This window comes from Eschrichtius robustus, chromosome 3, assembly GCF_028021215.1.
Source record: "Eschrichtius robustus isolate mEscRob2 chromosome 3, mEscRob2.pri, whole genome shotgun sequence".
Classification (NCBI taxonomy): Eukaryota; Metazoa; Chordata; class Mammalia; order Artiodactyla; family Eschrichtiidae; genus Eschrichtius; species Eschrichtius robustus.
In genome coordinates this window covers 69146393-69162503 of record NC_090826.1, presented here as the reverse complement: position 1 = coordinate 69162503, position 16111 = coordinate 69146393, and the positions used below count along the sequence as shown (strand labels likewise).

At 34.0% G+C, this 16111-nt stretch overlaps 1 protein-coding gene across 2 annotated transcripts in view; it reads left to right on the top strand.

Annotated features, from left to right (window-relative positions):
• The window catches only part of ADGRL4 (adhesion G protein-coupled receptor L4), a 126937-nt gene that overhangs the window by 72713 nt on the left and 38113 nt on the right, over window positions 1–16111 (top strand). For both annotated transcript variants that reach the window (XM_068538040.1, XM_068538039.1), the window contains 6 exons: window positions 3105–3254; window positions 3724–3794; window positions 4583–4762; window positions 4874–5057; window positions 11637–11753; window positions 15360–15565. In XM_068538040.1, coding sequence (XP_068394141.1) covers window positions 3105–3254; window positions 3724–3794; window positions 4583–4762; window positions 4874–5057; window positions 11637–11753; window positions 15360–15565 — 908 coding nt within the window. The remainder of the gene's footprint in view (window positions 1–3104; window positions 3255–3723; window positions 3795–4582; window positions 4763–4873; window positions 5058–11636; window positions 11754–15359; window positions 15566–16111) is intronic.

Sequence of the window (16111 nt, the reverse complement as noted above, 5' to 3'; positions counted from 1 at the left end):
TGTTAGGTTGGTAGTGGAAAAAGTGGATCAGTTATTAAAAATAGTTTGTCAATTCTAGCCTGACTGAAATAATTATACAGCAGGAATTTAGCTTTCATGAAAATGGGGGAAGGGGTTCTTTTTCTCTTTTACATCTCTAGGGAGTACCAAAACATGGCAATTTAATGAGACACTCATTATCAATGTGTTTTCTCCAAACTTACATACTCACAGGGCTCCTGCTATTAAGAAAACACACAATATGAGTAGAATCACTGGACCTGATTCCCAATTACAATATCAGGTACCTACTATATCTTAGGCACCCCTCCAAACACCTTTACATACATTTCCTTGTTTGTTATGAAAAAGAACTCTTCTGAGTTGAGTATTTTTATAATACTACCCAAGGTCACAGAGCTAATGAGTATTAGAATCAAGATTTGAATTAAGGTCTTCTACAGGGCCTTTGCCTGTAGGAAGGAGGATACATAGTGGTTTTATTAGATTCAATTAGGCCCTACAAGAAATTGCAAGAGATGTTAGTATGGATCTCGATGTAAAATGGCAGTCACATTCATTTTGGCTGAGCCAGTTTCATCCCTTTTGGGCATGGGATACTCTTTCAGTATTTTATGAATCTCTTTATATTACTAGGCAGCAAGGAGGCATGCTAAGGATAGTGGAAGCTCTTTGACTACCCTGACACACAGCCAGTTGTGGTGGTCACACACTCTGTACCTGTTACTAGGTTAAACTCAGTAAGTTCTACTGCTGAGGCCCAGAGTGAGAAGGATATCAAATTCAGCAAACCTCATATCTACATTTTAGTAAAAAGTTAGAGAAACAATAATGTAAACAAGGAAAGTACAAACAATTTAGAAAACATGTCTTTGACGGGATGATTAAGGTTTGAAAAACATTACTTTGGTAGGGTGATTAATATTCTTTTAGAATATTTGGAGTCAGAATATAAAAATTTGCATAGTCTTAATCTCAAATGTTTATCTCCCAGGGTATGACCTCATTATTTTTACAGATTAACGTTCTGTCACTTGGTGAATTCAGAAGCTGAAATACCCTAGTTGGTCCAAAGCTGACGTGCTGGGATACCAGACAGCTGAGTGGGTGCTGGGAGGGCTGGAACCAGAGCAGAGACCCCAACATAAGGACCTCAGGGTATGGAAGATGCACAGGGGAAAACTGAAACCATCAAGAACACCAAGACTGTGTACACCTGTGTCCAAAGTGCATGAGGAAGAATGCAAATGGAGTTTGTAAAGCTAAGATCGGTATGCTGCTGAGAGATTGGGCTTAGGACAAAGTTCCCGAGAAAAGTTGCACTTTTGAATGATTTTGAAATTGGGAGAAATCAACACTTCATTTTCAGTTAGCCATAGAAGGTATCTGAAAATATGAAGTGGGGGTATTCAGAGAACATAGCTTTCTTTCCCATGAAATAAGTTGTTCTATTTATGATACTTCATAGATCTCTTCACACCTTCACTGGGGTATTATCCACATTTGGGTACTGCACAAATGACTTCTTCAGCACTGCTCCAAAAAAGACTAGTCTTTTGCTTTCTCATATTTTTTTCTCACTTCATTGATCTCATGAAAAATAATAATTCTAGTCTGCCCTCCCACCTGACTTCTTTACTTCAGCCCAACCTGGAATGTTTTTGCTCATGATTCTCCAGATCCCAAGAGCCAACCTGCTATCACCCCCTCCTTTATTTCTGTCCTTTTTTTGTGTGGAGTGGCAGTTTATGAACACATATATATAGAAATTCGAGGAAGAGGGTGAGGGTGCTAGGGCAGCATTTGTTTATTTAAAAGTAGAGAACTTGGACTTCTAGGTAGTACAGATCGTGACTATGAAGACTTGGCAGAAGAACAAGGGGTTTTCTACCTCTTTTTCAGGTAGTTAATAGTCTTCCTAAGTCCAGTACCCTCACCTTCTTAGCTAATGGAAATTTCTTCAAGAATTGGCAAGAGACTTAACTGTCAGTTCCAGTTTCTGGTGGTGTGAGGTTTAATGGGCTTTTTTTTTTTTTTGTGCCATTATTGCATTTTTAAAATGAGAAATGAGGATCAGCTACATTTCAGATAACTCGCTAGATGACATCTTAATTGGACTTTGATTACTCCCCCTTATTATGGCAAACAGGATTGTGCCACTCTATGAGTCTTTAAAAAATCAAATTATATGTGCAAGATTACAGATTAATGCATTAATCTAACATAGAGAAGCTCTAAGATGTCAGGGCTAGGCTAGGAGCACAAAAATCTTTACATTAGTTTAAGTTAATGATCTGGACTCTTCAGTTCCTTGGAATCATTCCCTATTGGAACTCTGCCTACTGGCAGAGTATTTATTCTGTATTTATAACTTTCAGACATATTTCACTATTCATTATAGTACGTAAAATTTTAAATTAAGAGTATAAATTATGTGAGTTTATAACTTACCATTTTTATTGTAGCTTTGATATATTGCTACTGAAAATCTAAGACTTAATTCTGTACAGTTTGTTACTTTACCTTTGATGACCATGTATTAAGAATCATAGTAAAATATAACCTGAACCAAAGTATTAAATTCTGGTAAAATTTTAAGGGAGTGGAATCATACATTCTGCTACATCTTAATTTTTAGGTTTATTTATATGGAAAAATGAGGCTTTGGAAAGAAAATGGGCTACTCCTTTTTGCTCTCCAGATTACTCTAAACTGAGTTGTTACAATCAATTTAATTTAATACTAGAAAACAAAGAATTCTAAATGTATTTTTTAAATTAGGTCTTTAATTAGGAATAAATATTACATCATCAATGATTGAAATTACTCTAATGACTTTGTTGATGAATCATGCTATTCAGAAAACAATTCAAGGGTTGGTCTATGAATAACATTTTCAATATATTGTCAAAATGGATTGACCAAATCAAAGTTAAAAATATATATGCAGCTAAGTTTGCTCTGTCATTTTCCAAATGATGGAATTTTTCTTGCTTTCTTGTAAAATTTGATATGAAATCACTAACTGTATGTAATACTATTATCAACAAGGTAGCAACTATATGAGCACTAAATTAAAATTTTAATTTTTCAAATATCCCCAGATATAGATGAATGCAGTGAATCATTTGCCTGTGGTGATCATGCAATGTGTAAAAATGTGGATGGTGGATATAACTGCTCCTGCAAGGAAGGTTATCATACATCCACAGGAAACTCACAGTTCACACCTAATGATGGCACTTATTGCCAAGGTAAATTATATTATTAAATTTTATGTATTATCAAAGCACTATGTAAAATATGTACTACACGGTTGTGAAGTATCAAAGAGCTACATCTTCCAAGAAATGTGCTGGTAGTCCTTTATCTATAAAATGGAATAAGAAAAGTTACAGTTTTATTTAATGAAAGATGTAGACCACATGTTTTATGTAATTACCATACCCTGTTTCCTAAAGGTAACTACAATTTTCTATTTTCCATAAAATATTGCATTTTAATGAATAAAAATAAATGAATGCTTATTATGAATAAAATTTTAAAATGAATAATGAAAAAATGTTTTAATGAATTTTCATGAATAAAATAAACGAAAATGAAACTCAAATGATAAGAATGTTTTTAATGTCTAAATAGGTGAGCAAAATCACTGGAATCAATATAATTATCTTAGGAAAAATATTTTTTAAGACTTAATATATAATCTGTTTTTTTCTACAGAAATTGTGAATCCAGACTGCCATTTAGATGATATCTGTATTGCGGCGAATATTAATAAAACTTTAACAAAAGTGAGTAAAGGTATTGAATTAAAAATACACTCTATTTTGACATTTTGGTTTCAGTTTAAATCTTTCCAAAGTCGCTTTTTTTAAAAGAGTAACAAGCAGTTGATCTTCATGTAGAGTTGAAACTGTTTACTTATAGAGATCTAAGTATTTGATAGGATTAATTTGAAATCCCCCAAGTACTGAAGAAGACTTACATATTTAATTTAAGTTACTTTTTCACTATTCGGTAGACTGGAAAGTTATTTTCAACATGTAAAGAAATTGGATGGATAAAATAGTAAAAACACACTTTGACCCCAGGCCATTTTCAAATTCTAAGGAGACATAACTGAATGCAACTAGATTTTGTACACCAAAGTAAATACTATTTCAAAGAGTAAACAAAGTAGGACATTCATAAAATTACTGTCCTGAGATTAGAAGTGTGAGTCTCACATGACTCATTAACAATGAGGTAAAAGCAAATTGCCATTTTATCATGTAAAAAAATGTCTCTGGTTAATTAAAATCTAATTCAAATTAAGTTATAATTTATTTTAATTAATTTTAAAATGATAAATTCAAACGTATTGCCTTTCTGAAGTAACTTCTATGCTTTTTAAGCTATTTGCTAATCCTTTGTAAATAATTTCAGGTTTCATTGCTTTGTGTTATGGTTTAGGTGTAGTCTGATAACTTAATGTATAAGAGAAAAAACTCAGAACATATTTATCATGCAACATTTATTCTTGAAAAGATCTAGTAGTGCTTTAAACTGGTTTCCTTTCTCTGGACTCATTTTTGTTCAGATTAGGCGCATAGAAGAACCTGTGGCTTTGCTACAAGAAGTCTATAGAAATTCTGTGAAAGATCTTTCACCGACGGATATAATTACATATATAGAAATATTAGCTGAATCATCCCCATTACTGGGTTATATGAATAGCACGAATTCAGCCAAGGACACCCTTTCTAATTCAACTCTTACTGTAAGTATGTTGAGCTTTAACTCAATATAATTTAGGCTTAAAATTTTCCTTACATTTGTGATTAATGTAAAAGTCCAACATTTTTAAAAGATACACTTTTTTTTTCAACAGGAATTTGTAAAAACTGTGAATAATTTTGTTCAAAAAGATACATTTATAGTTTGGGACAAGTTATCTACAAACCATAGAAGAACTCATCTTACAAAACTGTTACATGCTGCCGAGCAAGCTACCTTAAGGCTATCTCAGAACTTTCAAAAGACCACTCAGTTTGATACTAATTCAAGTGATGTAGGTAAGAAGCCAAGGTCAATTTCAAAGCAATCGAGTTTTCCAAACAAGCCATTCTCAAAAGAGAAGAAAAGTCTTTAAAATATTGTTAATTAAACTGGCAGTTGTTTTATCAATGTAGACATGAATGGTGATGCATATCACAAGAGTAGTTGCGAATGAAGTGTGAATAAAAAGGATGAGTGCCTAAGACTTGCCACCTACTTATAGCCTCCACCTTTTCCTTTCTCTGAACTGTTTAGCATTTAAATGCTCAGAGACCATTACTCCCTTGTCATCTTATGACTTGGTAGGATCTGTCTTTTTTTGTTTGTTTGTTTTGTTTTGTTTGTTTTTTTATACTGCAGGTTCTTATTAGGCATCAATTTTATACACATCAGTGTATACATGTCAATCCCAATCGCCCAATTCAGCACACCACCATCCCCACCTCACCGCAGTTTTCCCCCCTTGGTGTCCATATGTCCATTCTCTACATCTGTGTCTCAACTTCTGCCCTGCAAACTGGCTCATCTGTACCATTTTTCTAGGTTCCACATACATGCATTAATATACGATATTTGTTTTTCTCTTTCTGACTTACTTCACTCTGTATGACTGTCTCTAGATCCATCCACGTCTCAACAAATGACTCAGTTTCATTCCTTTTTATGGCTGAGTAATATTCCATTGTATATATGTACCACATCTTCTTTATCCATTCGTCTGCTGATCCATTTAGGTTGCTTCCATGACCTGGCTATTGTAAATAGTGCTGCAATGAACATTCGGGTGCATGTGTCTTTTTGAATTACGGTTTTCTCTGGGTATATGCCCAGTAGTGGGATTGCTGGGTCATATGGTAATTCTATTTTTAGTTTTATAAGGAACCTCCATATTGTTCTCCATAGTGGCTGTATCAATTTACATTCCCACCAACAATGCAAGAGGGTTCCCTTTTCTCCACACCCTCTCCAGCATTTGTTGTTTGTAGATTTTCTGATGATGCCCATTCTAACAGGAGTGAGGTGATACCTCATTGTAGTTTTGATTTGCATTTCTCTAATAATTAGTGATGTTGAGCATCTTTTCATGTGCTTCGTGGCCATCTGTATGTCTTCTTTGGAGAAATGTCTATTTAGGTCTTCTGCCCATTTTTGGATTGGGGTGTTGAGCTCTTTGATATTGAGCTGAATGAGCTGTTTATATATTTTGGAGATTAATCCTTTGTCCGTTGATTCATTTGCAAATATTTTCTCCCATTCTGAGGGTTGTCTTTTCGTCTTGTTTATGGTTTCCTTTGCTGTGCAAAAGCTTTGAAGTTTCATTAGGTCCCACTTGTTTATTTTTGTTTTTATTTCCATTACTCTAGGAGGTGGATCAAAAAAGATCTTGCTGTGATTTATGTCAAAGAGTGTTCTTCCTATGTTTTCCTCTAAGATTTTTATAGTGTCCAGTCTTATATTTAGGTCTCTAATCCATTTTGAGTTTATTTTTGTGTATGGTGTTAGGGAGTATTCTAATTTCATTCTTTTACATGTAGCTGTCCAGTTTTCCCAGCACCACTTATTGAAGAGACTGTCTTTTCTCCATTGTATATCTTTGCCTCCTTTGTCATAGATTAGTTGACCATAGGTGCGTGGGTTAATCTCTGGGCTTTCTATCTTGTTCCATTGATCTATGTTTCTGTTTTTGTGCCAGTACCATATTGTCTTGATTACTGTAGCTTTGTAGTATAGTCTGAAGTCAGGGAGTCTGATTCCTCCAGCTCCATTTTTTTGCCTCAAGACTGCTTTGGCTATTCGGGGTCTTTTGTGTCTCCATACAAATTTTAAGATGATTTGTTCTAGCTCTGTAAAAAATGCCATTGGTAATTTGATAGGGATTGCATTGAATCTGTAGATTGCTTTGGGTAGTATACTCATTTTCACAATGTTGATTCTTCCAATCCAAGAACATGGTATATCTCTCCATCTGTTGGTATCATCTTTAATTTCTTTCATCAGTGTCTTATAGTTTTCTGCATACAGGTCTTTTGTCTCCCTAGGTAGGTTTATTCCTAAGTATTTTATTCTTTTTGTTGCAATGGTAAATGGGAGTGTTTCCATAATTTCTCTTTCAGATTTTTCATCATTAGTGTATAGGAATGCAAGAGATTTCTGTGCATTAATTTTGTATCCTGCAACTTTACCATATTAATTAATTAGCTCTAGCAGTTTTCTGGTGCCAGTTTTAGGATTCTCTATGTATAGTATCATGTCATCTGCAAACAGTGACAGTTTTACTTCTTCTTTTCCAATTTGTATTCCTTTTATTTCTTTTTCTTCTGTGATTGCCGTGGCTAGGACTTCCAAAACTATGTTGAATAATAGTGGTGAGAGTGGACATCCTTGTCTCGTTCCTGATCTTAGAGGAAATGCTTTCAGTTTTTCACCATTGAGAATGATGTTTGCTGTGGGTTTGTCATATATGGCCTTTATTATGTTGAGGTAGGTTCCCTCTATGCCCACTTTCTGGAGAGTTTTTATCAGAAATGGGTGTTGAATTTTGTCAAAAGCTTTTTCTGCATCTATTGAGATGATCCCATGGTTTTTATTCTTCAATTTGTTAATATGGTGTATCACATTGATTGATTTGCGTATATTGAAGAATCCTTGCATCCCTGGGATAAATCCCACTTGATCGTGGTGTATGATCCTTTTAATGTGTTGTTGGATTCTGTTTGCTAGTATTTTGTTGAGGATTTTTGCATCTATATTCATCAGTGATATTGGTCTGTAATTTTCTTTTTTTGTAGTGTCTTTGTCTGGTTTTGGTATCAGGGTGATGGTGGCCTCATAGAATGAGTTTGGGAGTGTTCCTTCCTCTGCAATTTTTTGGAAGAGTTTGAGAAGGATGGGTGTTAGCTCTTCTCTAAATGTTTGATAGAATTCACCTGTGAAGCCATCTGGTCCTGGACTTTTGTTTGTTGGAAGATTTTTAATCACAGTTTCAATTTCATTACTTGTGATTGGTCTGTTCATATTTTCTATTTCTTCCTGATTCAGTCTTGGAAGGTTATACCTTTCTAAGAATTTGTCCATTTCTTCCAGGTTGTCCATTTTATTGGCATAAAGTTGCTTGTAGTAGTCTCTTAGGATGCTTTGTATTTCTGCGGTGTCTGTTGTAACTTCTCCTTTTTCATTTCTGATTTTATTGATTTGAGTCCTCTCCCTCTTTTTCTTGATGAGTCTGGCTAATGGCTTATCAACTTTGTTTATCTTCTCAAAGAACCAACTTTTAGTTTTATTGATCTTTGCTATTGTTTTCTTTGTTTCTATTTCATTTATTTCTGCTCTGATCTTTATGATTTCTTTCCTTCTGCTAACTTTGGGTTTTGTTTGTTCTTCTTTCTCTAGTTTCTTTAGGTGTAAGGTTAGATTGTTTACTTGAGATTTTTCTTGTTTCTTTAGGTAGGCTTGTATAGCTATAAACTTCCCTCTTAGAACCGCTTTTGCTGCATCCCATAGGTTTTGGGTCGTCGTGTTTTCATTGTCATTTGTCTCTAGGTATTTTTTGATTTCCTCTTTGATTTCTTCAGTGATCTCTTGGTTATTTAGTAACGTATTGTTTAGCCTCCATGTGTTTGTCTTTTTTACGTTTTTTTCCCTGTAATTCATTTCTAATCTCATAGCGTTGTGGTCAGAAAAGATGCTTGATATGATTTCAATTTTCTTAAATTTACTGAGGCTTGATTTGTGACCCAAGATGTGATCTATCCTGGAGAATGTTCCATGCGCACTTGAGAAGAACGTGTAATCTGCTGTTTTTGGATGGAATGTCCTATATATATCAATTAAATCTATCTGGTCTATTGTGTCATTTAAAGCTTCTGTTTCCTTATTTATTTTCATTTTGGATGATCTGTCCATTGGTGTAAGTGAGGTGTTAAAGTCCCCCACTATTATTGTGTTACTGTCGATTTCCTCTTTTATAGCTGTTAGCAGTTGCCTTATGTATTGAGGTGCTCCTATGTTGGGTGCATATATATTTATAATTGTTATATCTTCTTCTTGGATTGATCCCTGGATCATTATGTAGTGTCCTTCCTTGTCTCTTGTAACATTCTTTATTTTAAAGTCTATTTTATCTGATATGAGTATAGCTACTCCAGCTTTCTTTTGATTTCCATTTGCATGGAATATCTTTTTCCATCCCCTCACTTTCAGTCTGTATGTGTCCCTAGGTCTAAAGTGGGTCTCTTGTAGACAGCATATATATGGGTCTTGTTTTTGTATCCATTCAGCCAGTCTATGTCTTTTGGTTGGGGCATTTAATCCATTCACGTTTAAGGTAATTATCGATATGTATGTTCCTATGACCATTTTCTTAATTGTTTTGGGTTTGTTTTTGTAGGTCCTTTTCTTCTCTTGTGTTTCCCACTTAGAGAAGTTCCTTTAGCATTTGTTGTAGAGCTGGTTTGGTGGTGCTGAATTCTCGTAGCTTTTGCTTGTCTGTAAAGCTTTTGATTTCTCCATCAAATCTAAATGAGATCCTTGCCGGGTAGAGTAATCTTGGTTGTAGGTTCTTCCCTTTCATCACTTTAAGTATATCATGCCACTCCCTTCTGGCTTGCAGAGTTTCTGCTGAGAAATCAGCTGTTAACCTTATGGGAGTTCCCTTGTATGTTATTTGTCGTTTTTCCCTTGCTGCTTTCAATAATTTTTCTTTGTCTTTAATTTTTGCCTCTTTGATTACTATGTGTCTCGGCGTGTTTCTCCTTGGGTTTATTCTGTATGGGACTCTCTGCGCTTCCTGGACTTGGGTGGCTATTTCCTTTCCCATGTTAGGGAAGTTTTCGCCTATAATCTCTTCAAATATTTTCTCTGGTCCTTTGTCTCTCTCTTCTCCTTCTGGGACCCCTATAATGCGAATGTTGTTGCGTTTAATGTTGTCCCAGAGATCTCTTAGGCTGTCTTCATTTCTTTTCATTCTTTTTTCTTTAGTCTGTTCCGCAGCAGTGAATTCCACCATTCTGTCTTCCAGGTCACTTATCCGTTCTTCTGCCTCAGTTATTCTGCTATTGATTCCTTCTAGTGTACTTTTCATTTCAGTTATTGTATTGGTCATCTCTGTTTGTTTGTTCTTTAATTCTTCTAGGTCTTTGTTAATCATTTCTTGCATCTTCTCAATCTTTGCCTCCATTCTTATTCCGAGGTCCTGGATCATCTTCACTATCATTATTCTGAATTCTTTTTCTGGAAGGTTGCCTATCTCCACTTCATTTAGTTGTTTTTCTGGGGTTTTTTCTTGTTCCTTCATCTGGTACATAGCCCTCTGCCTTTTCATCTTCTCTATCTTTCTGTAACTGTGGTTTTTGGTCCACAGGCTGCAGGATTGTAGTTTTTCTTCCTTCTGTTGTCTGCCCTCTGGTGGTTGAGGCTATCTAAGAGGCTTGATGGGAGGCTCTGGTCGGTAGGATCTGTCTTGACCGATCATAGTACAGACAGATTTTCTGAGTGTAGTATATTTCATTTTTTTAAGTTTAATTTTTATTGAAGTGTAACACACAGACAGAAAAGTGCACATATGAAATGAATATAACTTGACAAATTTTCACAAAGTGAACACGTCTGTATAAACAGCACCCCAGAAGACCCCTCATCCCCCCGGCAGCCACTCCCTGCCCCGTAAAGTTTATACCATCCTGACTTCTAAAACCACACCATGAGCATAATTTTTAGTGTCTCTGCAATAGTTATGGATAGATCATATTTTATGTAACCATTCCCTATTTTTCTAATGTTGAACCTTGAAGATGTTTATTTTTAACGTTGAAATCCTTCGGGTATATATCTTTGTCCTGGATGTAGTATATTTAAATTTCTCATTAGGAATCCTTTGCCTTTCGATAATATAAAGCAATTAGCATAGCAAATTGGAATGTTTCCTGCTTTATGAAATCTCATATTTAACACATTAAGAATCTGGATCAAATTGAGGCTGCCTGTAAAGTTGTTCTGAGGAAACAAAGTACACTTTCTGCAGTAATCATTGCATATACACCCCTATTATATTTTCTGGTTGTTATCCTGCTGTGCACCTATAGATATACAAAAATCATTATCTCATCGGGATTCACCAGTTACTCAAAATTAAGGTAGCATGCATTGTGACCATATATAGGAGCCTAAATTTCTATGATGTTCCTGCATGAAAAAGGTGAAAGTGCACCAGGTAAGGAAATTATTACTCAAGAATTTAAGTCAATCACTCTGTATATAATAAACTATATTGTAGATATCATCCTCTAATACATTGTAGTTGTCTGCTTTAGTAATTATGATTTATAGCTTCTTTGTGTACATACATATTTTCTTTTATTTTATTCAATAAAGATAGAATTAAACCATGAATACTATAGTGAAATCAAACAAGTAAACTTGAATCAGATTTTTAAATACAAATTATAATGTCCAAACATCATGTTCAGAATATGTTCATTCTACCTGCCGTAATTAAGAAGTTGAAATATAACAATGATGGATGAAATTGTCTCTAACTAAATAAATACATTGATTAAACTAATTTCAGAGAATTTATTATTTTCATGATTTTGTTTCAGCTCTCAAAGCTTTCTTTTTTGATTCATATCACATGAAACATATTCATCCCCATATGAATATGGACGGAGATAATATAAAGATATTTCCAAATAGAAAAGCTGCATATGATTCAAATGGTAGGACTTTGACAATCTTATATACAATATTTCAATGTTTTGCAATAAATACCATACATTTGATTGTATCATATGTGCATATAACTAGTGTGGTTTTCTATAGAAAAATATTTTATGTTTATACACAGAATTTCCGTATTTATATTTGAGATTTTCATTATGATAAAAATACCTGGGTAGAATTTTAGCGGATGATACCTAGATCCTTCTTGTCCTTGATCCTACAACTCTGTAATTGTCTAATAATGTTAAGATCCCAGTGGAAATATACAAAGGAACTGTGATTTTATTCCTCATTTTGCAGCAGTCAGGTGCTATAATTTTCATAGAGTTCTTCTAATACTTCTTCTTCAGTAATCCTTCATATTCCTCATTGTGAGACTGAATTTGGGATTGTATGAGGAAGACGAATAGAGGTAGTGTTCAAAAAGGTAGAAAGTTATTGTTTAAGCTTGGATTTCTCTTCCACTCATTTCTTAGTTTTTGTACACTAAACTTCAACTATGGGACCCGAGAATACTAGCAAGTGACTTTACGATTATCTAACCTAATGTCCTCATTTTATGGATAATGGAACTAAGGCACAAGAAGCTAACGTGTTTGTCTCTATGTACATCAACAGATAATACAGAACTAAGACTTGAAGAGAAGGAGTTAACAAAGAAATCAGCCCTGACCAGCTTTCCCTTGTCACCTAACCACAGGCAAACTAGCAGCTGCTATTTTAATTTAACCATTTATCTGCTCTCATAGTGCAATGCACTTAGAAAAAAAAAAATCTCTGCTGATAATAGAATTGTTGCTGTTCACATATAGGTCAAAATATATTACCTATAAAACATGAATTATAATATTTTCTCAAAGCATTGTGGGTGGTCATACGTACAAACGGAAAGTATATACAATAACACACATATGTCACTTTTACAGACATCACTTTATTAAAAAATATGTTGTCTTTATTGTTAAAAAGCATGTTGCACATTCATTCTCAGAAGACCATCTTTTTAAAAAAATTTTTACAGCACTAATGTGGGAATTTTTTTTCTAATCCATTGATATTACCCTTTCCATTTTTTCTTGTCATTTTTTATTCAAAAGTAAGAAACAGATGGCCATAAAAAGCAAAAATAACTAAGCCATACTGCCATTGAACCCATGGCTCTTACCCCATTACATCATATTCTAATTAACCAAGCACACACGTAATATTTAGGAGCAGATCCAAAGAATGTGTTAAACTGTTGTATTTTTAAAGACAATTTGAGTAGTATTTGGAAGTTTAGAATAAAGACATTGAAAATACTTATCATAGTGACAGATGATGAAATTGTCATGGAATTAATATCTCGAAGAGATCCTGTCTTAGTGTATGGTAGTTTTGTTACATTTCATAATCACGCATGCAAACGCTGACATTTGAAAGGGACAGTAATATCAGCTCTCAAGAGATCAGAGGGAGAAAATTTATTTTCCTCATGGTTGAATCTTCAAAATAAGGACAAGTGTAAGAAACTGATCAAACCCACTCAATGATGTCTACATGTGATTATTCATTTATTGACAAAATTCCTTAATAAAAACATTCATTAGTTAAAAGCTGCATAGTGTCATTAGGAGGAAAATAAGGGTGGCACAGATGGATTTTTAATCTTTTTTATATACTGAATTTTAGTGCCTATCATTAGTGAATGAACCCCTAGTTTACTGAAAATAGGTACAGATCTGATATGAGAGTTAAAAGCTAGATCAGACCTAGAATTAGTGAGAAATCATGGGAATTAAAAAAGGTTCCAAATGATTTAAAAAGAAAAAAATGAACAAATACTGGATCAATATTCATAAAAAGGGATTTTGGACCATTCTACGCGGCATGAGTCTCCTTTTACCCAAAGTCAAAAATTGATGTTAAATAAATATTTTCCTTTAGAAAGTATCTGAATGATTAATAGATTTTTAAATCCATGTTATCTCTTTGGTGCTTCATTTGATTTTGTACCGCCCACTACTACAACCTCTGAGAAGTTGCTGTTGCATGAACTGGTTCATCAGCTGGACTAGGTCAAGTTCCCCTAAGAGGTTTCCAGGTTCTGCTTCCATCCCTGGTCTGTCCATAGCAAATGCTGGGCTAGTTGTCATCTGGAGCCATCACACTTTCACTAGCCCAACCGTGTTATACTAACATTTTTTTGATGTAAGTTTTCTGGGCTGGCAATTTAGGAAAATATGTAATGTATCTGAATTTTAGCAAGGCTCTTAGCAGTATCTTGGGGTGCCTTTTTATACTAAGATAGAAAACATGAATAGTGACACATTTTTGCAACTTCTAGCTCACATAACCATATCCAAAGAATATTAGTTATTAGTGTGATATTGAGATGTGGAGGGTTCCAGCATTATATCACAGACCTTTGTTTTTGATGACATTATCAACATTTGTATTAATGATTCTGATTAATTTATGCTTTTAAAATTATTTGCTGCTGTCACAAATTTGAGGGAAAATGAATATGATAAGAGTTCTTCCTAATTTGTCCAAGTATCTAAAGCAAACATATAACATTTCTAGTTAATAAGTATAACAATAATCATATTAATATAGCATCTTAAATTTTACAGAAGACTCTCTCGTATAATTTCATTTGGTCTCCACCTTATCCTAGTAAATAGCCAGAGGGAATATCACTACCATCATGTTATACATGAGAAAGCTCAAGTTTACCCAGGGACACACAAGTAGGAGAAATGACTGAAACCAGAACTTCTAATTCCAAGAGTAAATTCTGAATATAAATTCCTCAATTTACTGTCCATAATTCTGTACAACAGAGAAGGAATGTGACCTAAGTGACAACAGGGATTTTAAAAGATAATAGTTGTTGATGTTGAGTTGTTCACACACTTAATATCAGTGATAATGAGCTGCTGATAATGATCTCAAAAACCAAGGCAATTTGAGATCCGTTAAAATAGGTGTAGTGTCCAGGCTAAGGGAAAAATAGTCATGTGATAGTCTGTACTAATCAGGTAACATTTCTAGTATCTGGTTATGTGCTGATGCGCTGCATTTGGGGAGTGTCAGGGGTTCGGATAAATGGCTGCCTCGAAAGGCAATAAATTCCCTATGCTGCATCGGCATAACTATATGTCATCAATTTTAAAAGGAAGCATTTCAGTGGGCATGAGGTTGAACTCAGTGGCATCTCACAACTCTTTCAATTCTAAACTTTCTTAGTACTGTAAATCTGTGATAATTTTCTCCCAGTATCTTTCTAATTCATATATTTGCCCAGCAAAGTAGTAAGTCAAAATTTTATTTTTCAAGTGAATATACTTACTCCTTGGTTCTTAGTCAGCACTTGGATGTAAATTTATCTAGGACTATTTTTCTCCCTAATATAGTCTGTGCCAAGGGAATGCTACAGTCCACAATCAGTTTCAGAGTCACAGAGGTCAGAGAATATATCTTAATATGGTTCGATGATGTAAGCATAGATATATTATGACCCACATTTCAGTATCTGGGAATTTGTATGACTCCCTTTGTCTGGTCAATTTTTATGTTTATTTTAAGAATTTCACTGAATACACTTATTTGATTGACAGGCAGTGTTGCAGTTGCATTTTTATACTATAAGAGTATTGGTCCTCTATTTTCATCGTCTGACAACATCTTATTGGAACCTCAAAGTTATGATAAAGCTGAAGAGGAGGGAAGAGTCATCTCTTCAGTAATTTCAGTCTCAATTAGCTCAAACCCACCCACATTGTATGAACTTGAAAAAATAACATTTACATTAAATCACATAAAGGTAAGTTGTGTTTCTGTTGACTATTGATTATAATTGTGAAGCATTCAGAGAAATGAGCATTTTTGTGTAGTGTCACTTTAATTGTATGTGAGTTCTTGAGTTTAAAAATTCAAAATTGAAATAAAAGAGTAAAGTGATTTCAACTAATTTTTCTATAAAATATTTTTGTACTTTCAGTGCTCTTTAAATTTTATAATAAATACCAAAGAATTTTATGTATTTGATTCTCTGAAATTAAGCTACGTTTTAGTTTTATTTTTAAGTACATTGTTCATTTTGGAAGTCTCCGGCCCTTCAAGGAAGAAGTTATAAAAAAGTATTAAAGAGATAAATGTTACTTGTATAATGAGGGAGGTGTTTGGTTAATTGTCATATAAAATAATACTGATTTGGGTGCTGATTAAAATAAAATCATAGAGAAGTTCATAATATTTCATAAAGAAATCATCTGAGACCACTTTACTCTTTTATTGTTATTCTAAACCTTTTTTCAAACCCATGTATAATTAAAACTATACAATAAAAAAAAGATCAGAAATAACTAAG